Raw genomic sequence first — 20,442 nt, 5'->3', positions numbered from 1 at the left:
AACTTCAACATCGGCAAGCCTCCCCCTGTGCTTCATGCTAGCCTCGCCACACGGTTACCTCTTCTTTACCTACCCCTCCAACCTCGTCACTGCCGCCACCCAGAAACCCCTCCCCCCAACCCTTGGAAGAAGGCGTGATTTCGCCTGTCACACCACTTGATGAGTGTGAGGAAGTCGACCCTCCTCTCAACCCACTAAACTGGCGTGACCCACTCGACATAATGGAGTTCGAGCAAGCAATACAATCTTGCTCGATTGTTTTAAATCATGCGTGCGGCAAATGCATAATTCATATTGTAAGAAGGCACATGTTTTACGATTATAATGGTAGTTTACAATCATTTCGTGTAGCCCACACATTGGGTTATCATAACCTATAGATAGCTAAGTGAACTTTTAGAATTGGGTGGAGAATATGATGTGTAAGCCCGCTGATTTTGGGTTTGAGGCACGTTTTATTATAAGATATGAAACACACCATCATAAGATTTCCACTTGCTTGTGTGCTAGCCCAAGATCGACTCTCACTATTTACCATCCTAGAAGCTCTTCCATTACTTGAAATTGCTGCATATCATCATAATAACAAAGGGAAAATATAGGGTTTCGCTAGTACTTGTCACCCAACCTTACAAACCACGCGTGGTGGTAAGTCACCCACCATAGAGCTAGACATCGGCATAACCCTAGCAAGCATGTGCCCACAAAGCATGCACGTCCCATACCACACACCCCCAGCCATTTCGACTATCGCTAGCGCTGCCTACTAGCAGGCTAACCACGAGCTAGGATCCTTGGGATGCCCTAGTCCCAAAGTAGAGCTCCGCAACTGGAAGAACTACTCACAAATGAACCATAATCCCAACTATATAACCACTAGCTAGGATCCTTGGGATACCCCAATCGTAAGGTAGAGCTTAACAAACTGGAAATATTCACAAATGAACCATAATCCCAACTATATAGCCACTTACTTAGTTCACACTGCTATCGGCCTGTGTGTGGACATAACAAGGTACTTTACACATTGAGTGTAAAAAGGAAAAAAAGAAAAAAAAGGGAGATCGGTCCGCATCTCCCCGAGTCTGAAGAGCTGATCAACAACCTTTCATACGTGTCTGCTGTTGCCCGCCCATGCACCGCCTGTGGAGAGGGCAACTTATATAAACAAGGTCGAGGTTTGTAGGATGGAAGAGCACTTCATCCTTCGAGTGCCCCCAGCAGTTGCGGAACGTCTGGAGCGAGTGCTCAACGAGAATCCCTCCTCAGCCGATGACCTAGACATCGATCTCTCTTTCATAGGTGAGTGCCAAGCTGAAAGTATCATCACATCGCAGAGATTGTAAAGTGAAAACTTGCCTACAGCAATGGTTATGGATTTTGTATATAACATACATACATACATACAGAGAGAGAGAGAGAGAGAGAGAGAGAGAGAGAGAGAGAGATTAACCTCCGTTGAGGCTAATTACGAATCATAGGATCAGAAACATAATTACAAGATGAAAAAAAAAAAACAATGAGGTTTCAAATCATTCAACTACAATATGAAAATGAGAGAGAGAGAGAGAGAGAGAGAGAGAGAGAGAGAGAGAGAGAGAGATTTTCTTTAGCAATTCTCAACCCAAACTACCTATCTGCACGCTTGGGGTGTGCTCACTCTTCGGGGTTGTGTGTCTCTCTCTTGGTCCATTTGTCCTAATGGATCTTGCATGAGCTTAGTGTCGGTGGGCCGGAGAGAAGTCAGAGATAGATGTGTCCTGGTATTACACCAGGATTTGGAATTGTTGCCTTCTTGACTTGTCTTGTTGGCGAAAACCCCCTTGTAACATGCATACTAACTATGTGGAAGCGTGGTAATTGATAGGAAGTTCACCTAACCTACTCCTATTGTATATTACTAAATAAATGAGTGATTACAATGATTGGCAAAGATCCAAAATAGATCTAAGCCTTGAATGCTATGCATAAATTGATTGTTCTTCTTTGTTCATTAATTAAAAAAAACACGAGTTGGAGGTGTACTTGGCTGATCCAAATATTGTGACTGGCCCTTGGTCTTTGCTTTGCAACCTCTGTCTCTAAATGCTTGGAATGACTCTTGACTTGTTCTTTTATAGGGATTTCGATAGCAAGTTGTATTCAAGTTAGCCATCCCTTTTTAGGCCACAAAAAGTCATCAAAAGTACGATATCGTGCCCATAATATGTCTCATCCATTGGTGAAAAATAGAGAAGCGAGGGGGAGAAGAGGACACAGTATTGGGTCCCGAATACCCTCTGTAGGGCCCCACCACGGATGGTGTATTTGCTTTTATTAGAATGATGCAAAATCTGAAATAAAGGATTGAACCTGAACCTTCTTGATTGAGGAAAATCCTTTGCCCTTGACTTGCAGAATCCACCCTTGTGTTAGCTTCTCCTTAGCTATCCTGGCCCCTTGAGTGGCTTCAGCACTTGGTGAAATATGAGATGAATAGGACTGAATTATGCCTTCGGTTTATATACCCCTTCTAGGAGCAGGTCAGCTGGTTTTATCAGCGTCTGCTGACTTCTTTTCCCTCCACGACTTGCAAAAATAGCTTTTAATGCTGATTACTCCCACTTGTTCACGCCTGACTGTTGGATTGGCCTGACTGCCTCTGTGGGCTGCTGTCCAAGCCAATGCAGGCTGCTGGGCAGCCCCTGGGCACTGGTCGCCTGCAGTCCTGGCTGCCCTATGGGCTAGCCAATTGGCTGGGCTGGCCCAAAGGCTAGTCGGTTGCTTGGCCAAGCCCTGTTGGGCTGGCCGACAGCCTGCCCAGCCCCTCCTTGGGCTGGTGGGCAATGGCCATGGGCCCCTTGGGGTGGCCTAAGGCCTACCCCTGTCATAATATGCAGCGGAGATGAAGACAAAATCTGAGAACACAAGAGCAAGTGCAGAAAAATACAGCAATGGAGAGACAGAGAGAGAGGCGTGTAACTCTGCTCTATATACACAAGGAAAATCCCGAAAAACAAGATACAATGGCATGGGGGCAATGGGGCCGTTTTATATGGCCCCAAACATGCAGTCGGCCTGCATCAAGGACCGCCGACAGGACAAGAAAACCCACAACCAGCATATGTGAACAGTCGGCCAGGAGAAAAGGTGTCGGCCTGCATCTGAGAAGTCCACGACTTGTGCAAACCAGTCGGCCAGCTCCCAGAGTGTGAACACATGCATACTAATGCAGTTGGCCAGCAACTGGGTCCTCCTGCCATCACAGGGCAGCCACCCAAGCCATGGAAAAATAGGGAAAAATGGGAAAAAAACATGGAGAAAATGAGAAAACACCTAATACGGGCGGGCACACCCACAACAGAGGCCCTGGTGTATATGTATAGACAGGAGATGACTTCTAACACCCCCTCTGAACTCCTCTGGCTGTGAAACCAACCCTAGGGAGCTGGAGTGCCGCTGGAGCAGCGCTTGAGATAGGGACTTCGTGAAGAGGTCCACTGCACTGTCCTCCGTCGAATAGAACTCTAGCAACGATCTTTTCACCAACAAAGTGCCTTTGGATGACCAAGGATTCTACCAGTGGAAACCCAATCCTGCCAAGTAACCACTGCAACCTCACCACCTCGCAAGTAGCATCACAAGCAGCCCGGTACTCTGCCTCTGTCGACGACAAGGCAATAGATGGCTGCCTCTTATTGCTCCATAAAACTGCTCTTGAGCCGAGGGTAAAACTTTCACCTGAAGTAGATCTCCTCGTGTCTGGATCTCCTCCCCAATCTGAGTCACTCCACTCGTGGAGTCGGACTCCATCCATCAATCCCCCTCCTGTGTAAAAGAGTCCAAGATCCTTCGCATGTTGCAGAAACCACAAGATACGCAATCTTGCCTCCCAAAGAGTCCTCTGCAAACATGAGCTCAACAACCTCATCAGGAAGCTCCCGTCCAATCTGGTATACATCAACCAAATCAATGAACCATTTTGCTTCCGCGTCAGAGAGGCACCATACTGCTCACAAGGATCAACAACTGTTACGGTGGGATACCAAGTCCCGGAAACCTGCTGAGTGGCAGGCTCAGTACCACCTACCACTGGTCTTGGACCAGGAGGAACGTTTCACGAACCCTCCTCACAGCGGAGTTTCGGAGGCCTTAATTGGCCAACGGTCGAAAGGCCGAAATAACAACAAGGGCAAAGGGAAGGCTTCACCGGAGAAGTCTTCTGAGAAGAAGCCCGACTCAGAACGAGAGAAGTTGAAGGCCGAACGATCCTGCAATGATTGTGGCGAGAAAGGCCACTATTGGAGGAAGTGTCTTAAAGCGGACTGGGAAGAGTGTTGATTCTTCAGCCTCAACTGCAAAGACTCCTGCATTTGTGCACTTGGAGATGATGGACTCCGATGCTTCATCGTCTTCGAGCGAGGAGGCAGTTGGCTTCACCGCGAAGGATACCCGGGAGTGGATTCTTGACAGTGGTGCTTTGAGGCACATGACTCCATCCCGTGACTTTTTTTTGGATCTGAAACGGCGGTCAGGTCGCATTTTTATTGGCGACAACTCCACTATTCCGATACATAGTGAGGGCTGGATGGAGATTATTCCCGACGGCAAGGGGAGCAAGCATGCTTCCCGTGTTCTTTATGTCCCTGCTCTGGGTTTTCATCTTCTGTCAGTGCATGAAGTATGCAAGACTGGCTTTCAGGTGGAATTTGAGGAGCATTCAGTTGCTCTACGGGACCGTGAGACTGGCCAGGTTGTTTGGGAAGGCGGTGTGGAGAATGGCCTTTAGCTCTCCGTTGAGGAATGCTGACTTGACATTTATCTAAAAGATGGGCCAATGAGAGTGTGCAGCAAGAGCAAAAACTGTTCGTATGGTTGCCATCCGAGCAGTCGGTGCAAAAGTATCATCAAAATCCACACTAGATTTCTGAGAATAGCCTTTGGGCAGGCTGGCCTTGTGCTTATCCAGAGTTCCATCTGATTTGTACTTGGTGTTATAGGCCCATTTGACACCAATCACCTTCCACTTTGTCGGTCTAGGAACCAGCTGCCAAGTCCGATTCCATTCAATAGAGTCAAGCTCCACTTCAATGGCTGTCACCAATTGGCCGACCATTTGGTCCATCTCCAGTTTTTGTGTCTCATTCACTTGAGGCCAGGCCGGTGTCTCATGTGAAGAGGCCAGTATTTTGCTGACATGGACGGGAGCCAGACTGGTGCCACCCGTGTGTTAGCAGGATGGTGTCGTATGGACGGGAGCCAGACTAGTGCCACCCGTGTATGACTTGGACTGTGTTCGATCCATGGGATTGTCACGCCATGGAAGAACCAGTATTCGTGCCGTGTCTTACCTATGGGACTGTCACTCCATAGGGAGACTTGTGCCTGGAACTGTCTTACCTATGGGATTGTCACTCCATAGGAAGACCAGGTTTTTATGTTTCACGTCGTGCCATTTTTGTGCCGACAGATATTTTGTACTTGTTCCATGAACGGGAGATACGTCCATGATACTATTTGCACATGCACACATGTTTTGCATGTTTGAAACTGTTTTCGCATGACATGTATTTCTGTGTTTGCGTGCTTGACGTGTTACTTACTGAGCGAGGACGCCTGCCAGTGAGTCGTGAAGTCTGCTCTATCTTCTGACGAGTTTTGGTGCATGTGAACAGGTGGTAAGTATATTGTACATGTTGGTTTAATATTTCATATTTCTAACCCTTTGGTTTATAAGGTTTTATGTTCACACTCACTTAAAAGTGGGCACCCCCTTTGGGCACCCACTTAGGGGCCAAGGTGGGGAGCCCCACTTAAGTGTGTGTGTGGGGGTGGGTGCATGGTCTCCTACCCACACCCCCAAAGAACTGGCCGCCCACATGCAAGCGTGGGGAGCCTACCAACACAATAGTGCAACTCCACTTTAAATTTTATTAAAAAAAAGCCTTCTCCTCCAGCGTGGAGATCATCCGGCGATTCGCTTCTACCATCTTTCGGCGACCATCTCGCATGTAATCTCCCAAGCGACAGCTGGACTGGTTGCTCACGTTCCTCACAGGCGGCTGCCTCACTTCATGCTGCGTTTCTACTCCTTCCCAGGCTGCTGCATATCTGAATAATCAGGCAGCAACTGTACAAGACTGCTGCGCTACTGTATGCTGTGCAGGCTGCCTATTTCACAGGCAGCTGTGTATTTCTTCAGCTAGGCGCTGCACTGCCTATCCTACAGGCTGCTGCGCACACTTCTCCTGCCAGGCGACTACATACTGTGTGTGTGCGCCTCCAGTCAAGCAGCCTTACAGGCTGTACTGCCAACCACGGAAGGCGTCTATATATTCCCTCTTCAGCAGCTGTTGTGTTCCTACATCTAGGCGGCTGGCGGCTATACTCTGCAAATTGGCAGCTGTTTCTCCATTTCCAGTGGACTGTTCAATCTATCCAAAGGCAACTCCTCCTACGCTTCCTCCTCCATAAGAAGGTGGTTGTGTCCTGCACAACAGGTGGTTGCACTTCCTTTTCATAGGCGGCGTCTTCTTTCTTCAAGAGGTTACATCTGGTGTCTCTCTCAAGTAGCTACCGATACCTCGGGTATTGGTCCTCCATCTGCCATCCACAAGTAAGTGAATTTTCAGATTTAAGTAAAGTATTTTGTTATAAATCTGATAAGGGACTCTCTCCACGGCAACACCCGTTCGGTGCTGGGTAGTCCAAGCTCTATTGGAGAACCTCGGTCCAAAGGTGCTGAGATCGGTAGAGCCAGGCGTTAATACGAGAGCGCCTGTTTGTGCGTGGTCTCGGAACACCAGTGAGGCGCTCTCCGCGGAGTCCAGTGAAAGCACAGGACCGTAGAGACTGGACCACGCTAGTGGTCGTTCTGCTTCGAGCATCTACTTCGAACGTCGACTTCGAGCCTATTTGTTTGATACTGTATTCATATGTACATGGACATCATCTGGTTCTTGGAACCCATGGAGCATTGTATTTGTTAAATACTCCCAATAAATATATCATATATTGAGGGGGGGGTCGGCCCGTTCCGGCCCCAGTGCTGGTGTCCATCTTTCCATTTCATTTCATTTCAATTCAAGTTGTATTAAGTTGTCCATTTCAAATTGTGGTTTTAAAGTTGTGCTATTATGCGTGTGGGTGTCCAACGGAGTCTTCCCACTTGACGGGATCGGTTTCAATGGCCTACTTCCAAGTCGGTTTGGAAAGCGTCTCCCCAATATGAGTAGGTTCCGAGTCCTTTTGGATGCATGACATTAGTGCATAATTGACGCATAGGCTCTCTTGAGGTGATGGCGTGGTACACAACTACTCCAATCGAAGGGGACCCCTTGCTATAGGTGAAGGCAACCGTGCTACCTCTGAGTCCAACAATGTCTGGTACAGCCAATTGGGAATACGAGATCCCCCCTCAGAAGTCGAACCCTGCTCTTGAATGTAGCCTGCTGTGGAGCATTCACCAAAATCTCCTCCTCTTGATCATTGTTGGATGATTCCTCCACCTGAGGTGTTGGAAGACGTGCCGGTTCAAGTTGAGGAAGAGGAACAGGAGGATCCAATGAAGAACCAAGGAGAGGCTGAGTCGAATCAGCCCTTGATGATGAAGAAACCCTCTTTGCAGTGGAAGATGAAGTCTCATTGACGACCACATCTTTGCTAACGATGATCTTTGCAGTTGCAGGATTGCAGAGCCGATAACCTTTCGATTTTGAGTTGTAACCAACCAGAATATGGGGACTTAGCGTCGAGCTTTCCCTTGTCACCATTAGGTACATGAACAAATGCATTTGACCCAAAAACCCAAAAGTGTGAAACCGAGGGTTTTCTTCCTGTGTAGGCCTGAAAGGAGGTAGTAGGGGATTGATTGAGAATGTAAACAACAATAAAAATTGCCTTTGCCCAAAGCTTTTGAGGAAGATGTTCAACATTGTCCGAACCATCTCAATCACCGTTCGGTTTTTCTCCTCCACCACGCCATTCTCTGAAGGAGTACCTATGTTGGCAAACTCTCATTGAATGCCATGGAGGTCACAATATTGGCTAAACTAGCGAGAAGTGAACTCGCCTCCTTTGTCGGCTCGTAATGTCAAGACAGAGTGTCCCGACTGTCTCTCCAAGTTTGGAATTTGTCGAAAGTTTCGTCTTTGGATTTGAGAAAATAGGCCCAAACAAACATGCTAAAATCATCAACCAAAAGAAAAACATTCAGGCCGCACAAATCCGCATGAACCAATTCCAAAGATGCCATAGCTCGGCATGTAGCCTTCTTTGGAAAGGCCTCATGACGTTGTTTCCTTGTGAGACGAGTGACAAGGGCCCTCACGCGTGCCAACATTTGGCAACCCATCCATCAGCTACTCTCGAAAAGCCTTCTGCCGCCGCAAGGCCTCAAAATGAAGATGACCAAATCTAGCATGCCAAAGATCGCCTATGCGGGTACATGTGTGAGAGTAAAGAGCAGCGAGTTTGTCGAAGCCATGGTCCTCTATGCCTTGCCATAGGATCCTGTCAGTGAGAGGGTCACATATGACCACAAAGTCCTCCATAAATTCCACCTTAGTGCTCAATTTGCAAATCTCATGTACAGAAAGGAGATGGAATCCTAAATCTAGCACATATAGCACTCTCGAGGTGTACTTCCCTCCATTTGAGGGGCATTGTCCCTTTGCCAAGAATGGGGACTGTAGAGTTATCTCCGAGGTGTTGGGCAGAGTAGCCCCAAATCACAGGCTCATTCCCACCTTCACTGGGTGGACACGTGCCTTTCACTGGTCTTCCGGGACCGTGCACCAATAGGCACGCCCGTACTAACGCAGGCCAAGGGTGCACCGCGGAGGGAACGTGGCCTGGTTCTCCCCAATGAGCTTTGCTCGCAAATTCACTGGTGAGTCTAACCTTCACTGGCTCTGAGAAGCTCTGAGAGTGCGGTTAACAACACCACACAGGGAAATATACTAACCGCACCAGGAAGAATTTCGTGAACAATGGTCAGCATATACATGCCATGCTCCTGCACCACACAACTTAAACCATTTTCTGAATTTAAATTACAGATTTATACAAATGAGAAAAAGAATATGAGAGCACCTAGTACGGTGAGTACAATTCAGATACAACCAGTACAATTTGTAGCAGGTATAATCAAGCACATTAGGTACTTCACACGTGTGCAGGTACAACCAACCAGGTACTATGCAGGTACCTATACTTGCAGCAGGTACACAAGGGCAGCCAGCAGGTACAGGAAGTACACAAGGGCAGCCAGCAGGTACAGCAAGTACACCAGGGGCAGCCAGCTGTACACGTGGGCAGCTTCAGGTGGGTACAACAGCCAGGTACAATCGGGTGCGGCAGCCAGGTACAGGCATGGTACAGCAGGTACTGCAGGGCTGGTACAGGCATGGTACAGCAGGTACTACAGGGCGGGTACTACACATACAGGTACAGCAGCCAACAGGCGGGTACAGCCAGCAGCAAGGAGGCGTGGGCAGCTTTAGGCGGGTACAGGTGATGGAGAAAGAGAGCAGGTGATGGAGAGAAAAGACCACCAACTTCACACGTGGGCAGTTTCCAATAATGTTCCATGCAAAAAGGCTTATCAAAGGTTATAATACCTTAATACATAATTAACACTTATGGGCACCCACACTAGAAAGTAAATGTCCAGCCCAACTTTAAATGTGTGTGAACACATTAGCTTATAAAAAATTAAGGTTTACTCTAGTTTATGGATTTTACCTTTTAAGAAGGAGAAAAAGAAAATACTTACCACCTGTTCACACACCACACCACCAAGTCAGCAAACAGCATTCCACGATACACTGGGGGCATCCTCGTCCAGTGTACTGGCACGGCATAACAGGCAGACACACGCAAACAAGTCATGCAAAAACAAATTTATGCATGCAGGCATAAATGCATGTGCACAAATAGTGGATGAAATCTCCCGTTCATGAAACTTGTACAAGAGGTTCTTGTCGGGCACAAAACTGGTGCGACAAATATAAATAAATATGTCCTGGTCTTCATATGGAGTGATAGTCCCATAGGTGTCCGGGCTAGGCCGGAGGACCAGGCGAGTGATGAACTCCAGAAGATCGTATGTCTCCAAGATTTCTTCCACCATGACTTTCGAGATGTCATTGAATGAGAGCTGCTCTCTGCACTTGTAGGGAGGGTGAGCAGGATAGAAAGTGAGTGGAGAGGAGAAAAAAATGCAAAGAATGCAAATCTGCCCCTCCGGGATGAAAACGCAGGTGTAAAACACTGAAGGCCGCTATCAAGTTCGCGTGAAAATGCGGAAAAAATCAGCACCAATCAGCAATCCCAGGTCTAGACGCCTCTGTTCTGATACCATGTTAGAGGGCAGCTGAAAGATGTAGACGAATGACAAAAACGCTGAAGCTCCAAGCGAGAGATGAGAGAAAACAGCTAAACGCTGACACACTAATCCTCAAGAAAAAGATGGATACAACCAGCCCTTAGGCAAGGAGTGGTCTCCGTAGGCAGGGGGCTGAAGGGTGCTCGCCAAATGACCAAAAGTGATGATCAAAGTGGGGGGGGGGGGGGGGGGGGGGGGGGGGGGGGGGGAGGGCCAGCATATATATACTCTCCATATGAACTAGCGGACTCCTCCATGAACTCATGCATGACCTGAAAAAATGGGGAAATTAGGCATAAAAAGCCATAAAAGGGTGGGCAGCCCACATCATAGGCCCAATAAAAAAAAGGAAAAAATAAGGGAAAAATAGGGGGATGCTTGAGCATGGGAAGGGCACCCAAAATAGCCACCAATAGGAGATGATATATGCTAACAGGATGTTCATGCTGAAGGCCTTAGCAGGCAGGTGTTGGTGCTGAGTGGCATGGTTCGTGGGATTTGAGCCTAAGCCTTAGGCTCAGGGGGAGGTTTGTGGACGCAAACCTACGGTAGGGTGGTGAGCTAGCCTGCACCCCTCTTAGGGGCTTTGTACTAATCACTCGTGGTTTGCGTTTAGGAGATCCGTGGGGTTGTAACACCCAAACCCCCACTTTTGGCCTCTTTTGAGTCTCCTTTAGGTGGCTGTCCACCTTTTTGCATCTATTGAGGACAACCCTAAGAGGCACAGGTTTGGGGTGACCCCGGAGCAAAGAGAGCGATATGCAAGAGAGGGGAGGTGCTTCTCATGGTAGCAAAGATCACATCCCTAGATATTGCCTAGACAAAGGTCAACTGCAAGAAGAATAGATGCCTATGCAGGTGTTTTTCACTGTGTTGCTAGGGGCTAATGTACATGTAGGAACTTCAGGGGATTTCACGCCGGTTGTAAGGCTCAACAATCAAGCCTCATGATACCATGAATAAAATCTTGCTTTGTTTGTGGGCTAAGAAATTTTTGATCATGTGGTTGTCTATGTAGGACTTCGAATGCGTACAAATCTGAAATTTGCATGAAGCCGGGGGAGGGGGTGCTGGTGGACATTAGACCTGGAAGCTTGTATGTGTTGAGGGTGTTACATGGGTTGTGCTCTGCATCTTAGACAGCCATGCACAGCTGGTAGACATGGACCATTTGGTGATTGTTTGCAGGGTTGAATGTCAATGTGACATTGGATATTGCATGGAACTAAGTATACTTTGCAGGAGATTCTATGCCAAGACTCATGAGTTTGCTATGCATTAATCAGCCCTGAGAATTTTTGCAATTAAGAGAAGGCCATTATTGAGTGGAGGCAAAGCTATGGGTCAATTCAGCTTATGGGAAAGTATGGGTTTTTGCATAACTATGTTTGCAGGTATTCGATGTAAAGCTTACGCATAAAGCTGATTGTAAAGCCCATGGTAACATCATGTCGGGGATATATGTCAGGATATGGATATGTATGTTGCAAAGAGCATATGCTATCCAGGGCAGGAAGGACGTGATTGGTATACATGCATTGTTACAGCTTTTGGTCTAGCCGCCTTGACCTAAGCTATGTTGGTCTTCTATGTCTCGGCCAGGCGCACACATGCGCATATGGATGCCCAGAAGAGCAGCTCTCACAAATAGAACTGGTCTGGATCTGCAGCACGTTTATGCCGGGCTGAGTTCACAGCAGCATTAGGTTGAGATCAAGGGGATTTAGCTGCATTTACATTTTGTACATGAAAACATCTATGAACCTTTTCTTGTACATAATATATAGTAGGAATTAGGTCCACATTGTGTTAACGTTTATTGTAACCTTGTCTTGTACATAATATACAGTAGGAATCAGGTCTACATTGTGTTGTGCTTGCGTTTGTGTTTTCCGCTGCTCACTTTATAAGCTCTTGCATATAGCACAAGTATAGCACATCTGTGGACTTTTAATTGCTCAAACAAGTTTATATGCAAAGCAGAGGATGGGAGGACAGGTTCTTTCAAGATTGGAAAAGATACTTTTCCAGCAGCCTTGTTGGATATGCCATGTGTTTTAGAATCATACAAGACATACGATGACAATGTGCTAATCAAAACTGCAGATATTGGCCAGGTATCTTTTAAGTTCCTATGTGCTTAAAGAAATTTAAGCATGCTCACAAGTCAAACTTGAGCAAGCTAAACGAACTTAAAAATCAAATTTGAGATTTCTACAAGCTGTGTTGGCTTGTTGTTGAAATGCTCTCAATTTGTAAGTTTGGATGTTTTTTCCAATCTTATAGAGGTAGTAATAAGCTTTCAAATTTTATTGCTGCAGATGATTATGGTGAGAGAGGAGAGAGACCCTATTCCTGAAAGCACGGAGTATCGACATGGTCTAACACCACCAATGCGTGATGCAAGGAAACGGCGGTTTCGTAGAGAGCCAGATTTGAATGTACACCTCCCTTCACTTGTTGATGCAAGTAGATTTTAAAAAACGGCTACCAAAACAACCATCCCAAAAGGACACTGATTAACATCAATTGCGAGAAAATAAATGACCAAAGAATATTATAATTTTCTCACGAGACAGATGTGAACGTGTGCTTTCAAATACAATTTCAAAATAAAAAACCATAACGTGTGAGCTTCTTTTCCTCGTGGCTTTTGCAGCCTGAGTTGGTCCAGAAAGTGGAACAAGATCTGATCAGTATTATGGCAGGAGGGACAGCACAAGATGTCGATATCCTTTTAATATATGAAGTATCTCCTTAGTTTTGCATCAGTTGAATATTTTCAAATGGACATACTTAATACTTGTTCGAAAGCTTTGCATGCAGTGCCATTATGTAGAAATGATTACTTATGTATGCATGTATTATACGTTTAATTTATAATTATACCCGCCCACCCGGCCATGCACACATGTGTACACACACATGTATGTATGCATTTAAGGTGATCCTTGACAATCTTAGCACATGTTGAAGTGGTAGAGCAGGAAGAAGATGCAGATGATGAAGATGAACCCATTGAGCCTTCTGCAAAGCCATCGTCATCCAAGAAGGTTGTCCTTGAAGGCCCCAGCATCCAGCATGACAAGAGTGACTCCAATGACGAAGACTGAGCTACTTTTCTGTGAAACCATCTTATGCCATGTAAAGTTTGTATCGTCAAAATATACTAAGGCAACTGCTGGCTTGGGAGGAACATGAATATGATGGACCAACCGACAGCATTTCAGCCAATGTGGACTCAGCAGTAAAGTTATTGTGGCTTCACCTCTTGGAATAAAAATGGAACTCTACACACAATTACAGACCTGTCTGTGAGGTTAATTGTGAGCTGTTGCTCATGGAGCATTCATGTACTTGCATGCGTGTTGAATGAGGATTTCAAAGGGATACTTGTCACACAGACTGTTAAATGATGCTTGTCATTTAGAATCAAAATAATTTTATGAAGAGGCCAAGCGCAGTAATTATGCGGGCTGCGAGGAAAGATTAAATTAGGTTCTTTTTACTACTTTCAAAGCTTGATTGATACCTAGATGAATAGCAAGTGCCTCTGCACTTTGATGAATGTGTGTTCATCAGATCATGATATTACTTCATGACTGAGAACAGAAAGCTTGGGGAAAGAGTTGCATTATTTGTGCTAGTGTTCTTGATTTAGATAATGATAACACTTGATCTTCTGGTAAGAGAGAGAGAGAGAGAGAGAGAGAGAGAGAGAGAGAATGATGTTATTGGATACCTTTTAAACCATAGCATACCCTTCAACAGAGATTTACAAATTGGTTCGATATTTCTTTGTGATATGAGAAAGGCAATCATGCAAGATGTTTTATTGTTTTGCGAGCCCGGGCCTAACCGGGCCTTAGAATGGTGCCCATAAACTTGAACAGAGAACCACTTTTGTCATTAGCTTCATCACTCTTATTTCTGAGAGTGGATTGCCATCATGCAAGATGGCAATTCTTTTATACTGTAGTTGACTGCCAACAAGATTTGATAGTACAAGAGAGCAACGTAATATAATGTGTAATGATGAAGTTTCAAGTGCACGCTTTTACTGCACTTTAGATCACATTTTCAGTTGGAGGGAGGTTAGTAAGCAGATCTAAGAAAGGCTATTGTTGTTACTGTATTGACAATATAGGTGATTCTTTGAAGCTTCATGGAGAAAATGCTGACCTGGTGAAGTTCTCCAACATCAAGATTGTTGAGAGGTTTGCAGCAGCTGCAAATGACAGGCATCCGGTCATTGGTGGATTGGGTTGCCTTCTGCCTGTTGTAGATTATGATTGATTCCATGTGTGCAGGTCAGCACCATCAGCAGGTTTGCAGGTCATTTTTGTAGGTTTGGCTGGTGCATGTAGGGAATGCGGCACCCAACAAACTTGCCGTGTAGATTATTGCTGTGATAGGACAAGCTTTCAAAGAAGGTTGACCATACTAGTGAAGAGAAATGGACTGGCCCTTATGTCAAGCCTTTTTTGAAACTTGTTTGTGTCCATGCAATGGTTGATTTTATTAAGAGGGCTGGAGGAAATGGGTTCCTTTTGGGACATGCTTTAATTGTATGCTTAAGAAGGATTTTGTGAACATCAGGATTTGGAGTCACATCTTAAGAAGACCATGGCGATGACTGTTAAAATAATTGATGAAGGGAATGAGGGAGAGTATGCACCTTAGAGATAGGAGTGTTGCGAAGGTTACGAGGCATCACGACGGTAAATGTTAGGAAGCAATGTAAACCTAAAAAGGTTCATCAGGCATTATAGATTCCCAAGAAGAAGATGCCTACTTAAAGTGGGCATGTGATGTGGATAAAAGTCTTCAATTAACATGGAATTAGCCTCAAATCAAGGGGAGGTCGACCTACAATCAAGGGAGATGATTAGGACATGTTTAGGTAAGGATTAAGCTAAGCCATGGAGTAATGATGGTATACCTCAACCTATTTAAGGCCCCCCCATCTAATGGAAAGTGTGGTGGATCAGCTCTCTCGCATTGTCATTATCTTGTCATTAGTGCTAAGTACTTTTACTCTACTTAAATTATGCCAAAATGTTGAGCCTAATCCATTACTATCCACCCTAATCACTCCGAACTTTCTAATTTTAAGTATGATCTTTCATATGTCAAGGATGGGAATAAGGAGCACAACATACATTGGAGAAATAGGATAAAGTGGTGGACTTCAACATGTAATCTAGGAGTTACCTTCTATAGGCTCTAGGCTTTACCATGAGGAAGACTAGTTGAGGTTTGAATTGGTAAAGGATTTGGTTTCCTTACATGATTGAAGTGACAATGTATGAATTGGTAAGGGATCTGGTTCCCTCACATGATTGGCATGATTATGTTTCCAGTATCATTTTTCTAATCTAGAGATGAAAGTTTACATTTTGACTCGATTGTATGCCAACGACTCATTTTACATGCTTTTTTAAAACTTGTTTGTGTCCCATGAAATGATTGATTTTATCAAGAGGGCTAGAGGAAATGATTTACTTTTGGGACATGCTTTAATTGTATGTTTTTAGAAAGATTTTGTGAACATTGGGATTTCGAGTGACATCTTAAGTAGACCATGGCAATGATTGTTAAAATAATTGATGAAAGGAATGAGGGAGAGTATGCACCTTAGAGATAGGAGTGTTGGTAAGGTTATGAGGAATCATGTTGGTAAATGTTCGGAAGCAAAGTAAACCTTAAGAGGTGTTCATCTGGCATGATAGATTCCCAAGAAGAAGATGCCTACTTTAAGTGGGCATGTGATGCGGATATGGATAAAAGGCTTCTATGAACATGGAATTAGCCTCAAATTAAGGGGAGATGGACTTATAATCAAGGGAGACGATTAGGACATGTTTAGGTAAGGATTAAGCTAAGCCACGGAGTAAGTATACCTCAATCTATTTAAATGCCCCCCATCTAATGGAAATTGTGGTGGATCAACTCTCAAGCATTGTCATTATCTTGTCATTAGTGCTAATTACTTAGATTATGGCAAAATGTCGAGCCTAATCCATTACTATCCTCCCTAATCACTCCCAACTTGCTAATTCTAAGTATGATCTTTCATATGCCAAGGATAGGAATAAAGAGCACAACATACATTGGAGAAATAGAATAAAGTGGGGGACGTCAACATGTAATCTAGGGGTTACCTTTTATAGGCTAGGCTTTACCATAGGTGAGGTTTGAACTGGTAAAGGACCTGGTTTCCTTACACGATTAAAATGATAATGTATGAACTGGTAAGGGATCTGGTTCCCTTACATGATTGAAATGATAATGTTTCCAGTATCATTTTCCTAATCTAGAGATGAAAGTTTACATTTTGACTCTATTGTGTGCTAATGACTCATTTTACATGCTCTTTAGAAGACAAGCTCATAGTGCCACAAAAGATATCCTAACAGAGCTCACATCATCACGTCTTAGGGATGAGACAACCTTCTAGACAATCACCCAGCTTCATAGGATCTAGTGTGTACAAGTTGATAGCCTATATAGGATTGCATTGCCTCATCATACATCTCATGAATATCATGGGAGGGTGATGTTATAACATCACTAGATTGTGCTTCCTATGCAATCATATGGATAGATTACCACTTATCAAAGGCAATCTTGATTCCTAGGCCTCCACTTAATTAAAAAGATCTTCATATGGACAATCTTGATTTCTAGACCTCCACTTTAATAAAAAAGATCTAAAGTTGATATTTAAGATAGAAAAGCTCTAGCTTTATATTGTAGAGGCCCACCTTTTTTGCAACAATGTTGTGGCTTAACAAGGATTACCTCTTAGATATATGACTTCTTTTGCCTCAAGATGAAGTAGCTCCAAGAGGAATTGATGTCTTGTAGAGATAATAAATGTAGATTCTTATCGCCTCCTTTCAAAACATGGAAGTAACAAGGAGGTGCCACGGACTACTTTTTGTGGTGAGTTTCCTTCCATTTGTTCCCATAAGAGACTTTTTTCACATTAATGGTAAGTATATAGGACATAAAAGTGTCTTTTCATAGGTTTGTTATATATATATATATATATATATATATATATATATATATATATATATATATATATATGTATGTATTTATATATAACCTTAAAAAATATTTCCTTAGTTGTTACACCATGCTAAATAGAGATTGTGTAGTGAGAATTGAAAATAGGAAACACTTGGAAAAAAAAACATTCTTTTATTGTGAAATTCATTTTCCTGACCATCCTTGATCTACATGATCAAAAAATTATTGGCATGGGAAGAAAAAATCATAAATCATAGCTACATCAACCTCTTTCTTAAGATAAAAATTCGATTTTGAATTTAGCATTGAAATGGACATGATTGGATGTTAATATTCTTTGGAAAAAATGCAAAGTTTTTTAATAATCATAAGCCAAAAGAGATAGATGAAAAATTTACTTTAAAGGTGGTAAATACAAATTTATGAAGATTTTAATTTGACAGGACATTAAAATGTCACATGTCACTTTTATGTCATGCTACTATAACTCATGTTAATTAAATCCTACTTGAGTTCACATATATTTCCAATTATCCTAGGTCCAAAACTAAGGTGTTCAACCTTAGAAGGAACCATGATTTGCATTCAACATTCTACTATCTTCACAATTTGTCAAGAATTTATTGTCCAAAGAACACACATGATTAAATCTACTAACTAACCCTTCTTATCACACACTCTAGGTCTTTGGTGGTGCTATGTGCATGTGTAATTGAATTTGTACTGACTATCCTGAACACACAAGAATTAAGAATTTATTAGTATATGTTTTCTTTAGTACTACAAATCTAACAAAGTCTTTATGTCTTTCTTTAGTACTACAAATCTAACAAAGTCTTTATGTCTTTCTTTGTATTCATAAATATTGGCATGCTTCCTCACAACATATAAAGAAAAAACTTTAGCCTTATATACACATGCTAACCACATATCTTATGATATTTTATTATTATGTCTACCGCTTATTTTCCCAAAAACATTAGAGAGAGAGAGAGAGAGAGAGAGAGAGAGAGAGAGAGAGAGAGAGAGAGAGAGAGAGAGTTACACACAAAACACGAATTTGATCTTCTTTGGATTTAATGATAGAACAATTTAAAGACATAGAAGTGATTCTGTCTGTTACCATGCATGACAAAACAATAAGAAGAATATATGATTTGGAGTGTATGGAGGCATGCTAATGTCAAAACATTGTTACTTAAATTTGAAAATTGGTTTTTAGGTGGAAAGATAATATCTAGATGTGTTGATGAAAGTTCAAGTTGTTATGCAAACTTAACAAGAAGAGGAGTCACAAAGAATTTAACCAACATCTTTACGTGTATAATAAATTATGTGCCCCCCTCCACTCAAGTAATAAGCACATAAGAGTGGCTTCTAGGTCTCCATGAAGATATTTCCACCTTAAGAGATAAATCATGTGCATGGGCATGTGCCAACCTGAATGCATGTACACACACATACATTCATACTTTACTTAGTTACACTCTCAAACATGTGTACAGTTTAAAAAAAAATTCTAGCCAATTCATCTAAATAACTTTTATTCATAATGTACACACACATTCATAGTTTAGTAACCCAATTCATCTAAATAACTTTTATTTATAATGTACACACACATTCATAGTTTACTCACCCAATTTATCTAAATAACTTTTATTCATAATGTACACACACACATTCATAGTTTACTCACTCATAGTCTCACATATGTATATAAAAAAAAAAATCTACCCAATTTATCTAAATAATTATTATTCATAATTTATCTAATAAGTTTCACATTTACCTACTTATTATGTTTGCACCATTTTGTGGTCAATCTTACAAGGCTCTTCATTCTCCCCATTCTCTCTACCATTGAGCAAACCCTTTTGGCCATATCTTGTCTAGCCCTAGGTGTTAGGATAAGGGTAAGGGTAGGGGGAGTTGGGTGGTTCAGGGTGTCCCGACGACTAGTGTGAACGGCCAGGGCTATATTTAGCCAGGTAGGGTCTAGATCCTGCGGGCTAGTGGAGAGTTGCCCTATTCTCATCCGGCGGGCTAGTTGCATCTTGCATGCGCTAGATTGTGCCTCCTCTTGGTCTTAGACTGGTATTAGAGCAAGTCCTTCCTCCATCCTCTGTGTGAGAAACTCCCATAACCAAAACAACGTTAAAAAAAAGCTCATGCACACAGCTGGCCGTCAAAGGGGACGAGAGTGGCCAAGCCACCCCACACCACATCGACGCTGCAACGACGTCAATAGTAGAAAGGCCGCGAGAAAGCGGCGTGTGCTCGCCACCATAGCCAAGATAGCCACCAAGCTAAAGCAAGGCAATTGCGGAAGCTCCACACAACAAGCACAACGACAGCGTAATCAACACAACAAGGAGCGTGTGTAGATGAGCCGCGCCACTTCAGAGATAATAGCAATGCTAGGATGGCAGTAGACGGGCACACAGAGTAGCTGCTCTCAAAGGAGAGCAAACTCACTCACTCACTCACTCTCTCTCTCTCTCTCTCTCTCTCTCTCTCTCTCTCTTTCTAAAAAAGGCACTACAGGCCGCACAGGAATGCTCTCTATGGTTATGGAAAGGAAGACAACAGTGTGTTGATTTTCTGAGAGCGCGGCATCAAAATCACTGGCAAGGCATGTCTGATGCGGGGTGTGCTCTTCAGATGACGTTTCTCTTTCATGCACGTGGCCCATTCTCCTCCCCGCGCGTCACTCAAGCTTCCACTTCACATTCGATAACACTAAGATTTTCGGTGAGCCGGTTTTCGTCAGGTGCTAGTCTTGATCTTGCACACGAAATTGATTTGTTACCACGTGAGCCGGTTTTCGTCAGGTGCTAGTCTTGATCTTGCACACGAATTTGATTTGTTACCATGACCTTTGAAGTTTTCGAGCACCCCGAGGGTCAGCAGCATGGCGGTCATCCATCTATGGATACCAATATGGCTGATTTGGATGCGGGTGATCAACAGATTTGTGGATTTACACACACACACACACACACTTTATTAGAATCATGCACACAACATATTGAACA

General features: G+C 43.7%; 1 protein-coding gene across 1 annotated transcript; it reads left to right on the top strand.

The window, feature by feature from the left end:
• The first annotated feature begins 1,087 nt into the window (after positions 1–1,087).
• TAF7 (TBP-associated factor 7) lies at positions 1,088–13,765 on the top strand. The gene is made up of 5 exons (XM_086780711.1): positions 1,088–1,302; positions 12,350–12,483; positions 12,688–12,807; positions 13,026–13,097; positions 13,336–13,765. Exons 1-5 carry the CDS (start codon positions 1,188–1,190, stop codon positions 13,477–13,479), a joined length of 585 nt encoding a protein of 194 aa, XP_086636837.1. The 5' UTR covers positions 1,088–1,187; the 3' UTR covers positions 13,480–13,765.
• Positions 13,766–20,442: the final 6,677 nt, after the last annotated feature.

Source organism: Cibotium barometz, chromosome 42 (genome assembly GCF_041138505.1).
Source record: "Cibotium barometz isolate CiBa-2024 chromosome 42, ASM4113850v1, whole genome shotgun sequence".
Taxonomy (NCBI): Eukaryota; Viridiplantae; Streptophyta; class Polypodiopsida; order Cyatheales; family Cibotiaceae; genus Cibotium; species Cibotium barometz.
The sequence above is the reverse complement of the archived record's forward strand: the minus strand, read 5'-3'. Positions and strand labels throughout refer to the sequence as shown.

Bases quoted from the DNA above. Each gene is read 5' to 3' on its own strand.
- TAF7 (XM_086780711.1), top strand. From the start codon at position 1,188: ATGGAAGAGCACTTCATCCTTCGAGTGCCCCCAGCAGTTGCGGAACGT. The intron at 12,808-13,025 runs GTACACCTCCCT...TGGCTTTTGCAG, and splicing joins GTAGAGAGCCAGATTTGAAT to CCTGAGTTGGTCCAGAAAGT. The intron at 13,098-13,335 runs ATCCTTTTAATA...ATCTTAGCACAT, and splicing joins GGACAGCACAAGATGTCGAT to GTTGAAGTGGTAGAGCAGGA.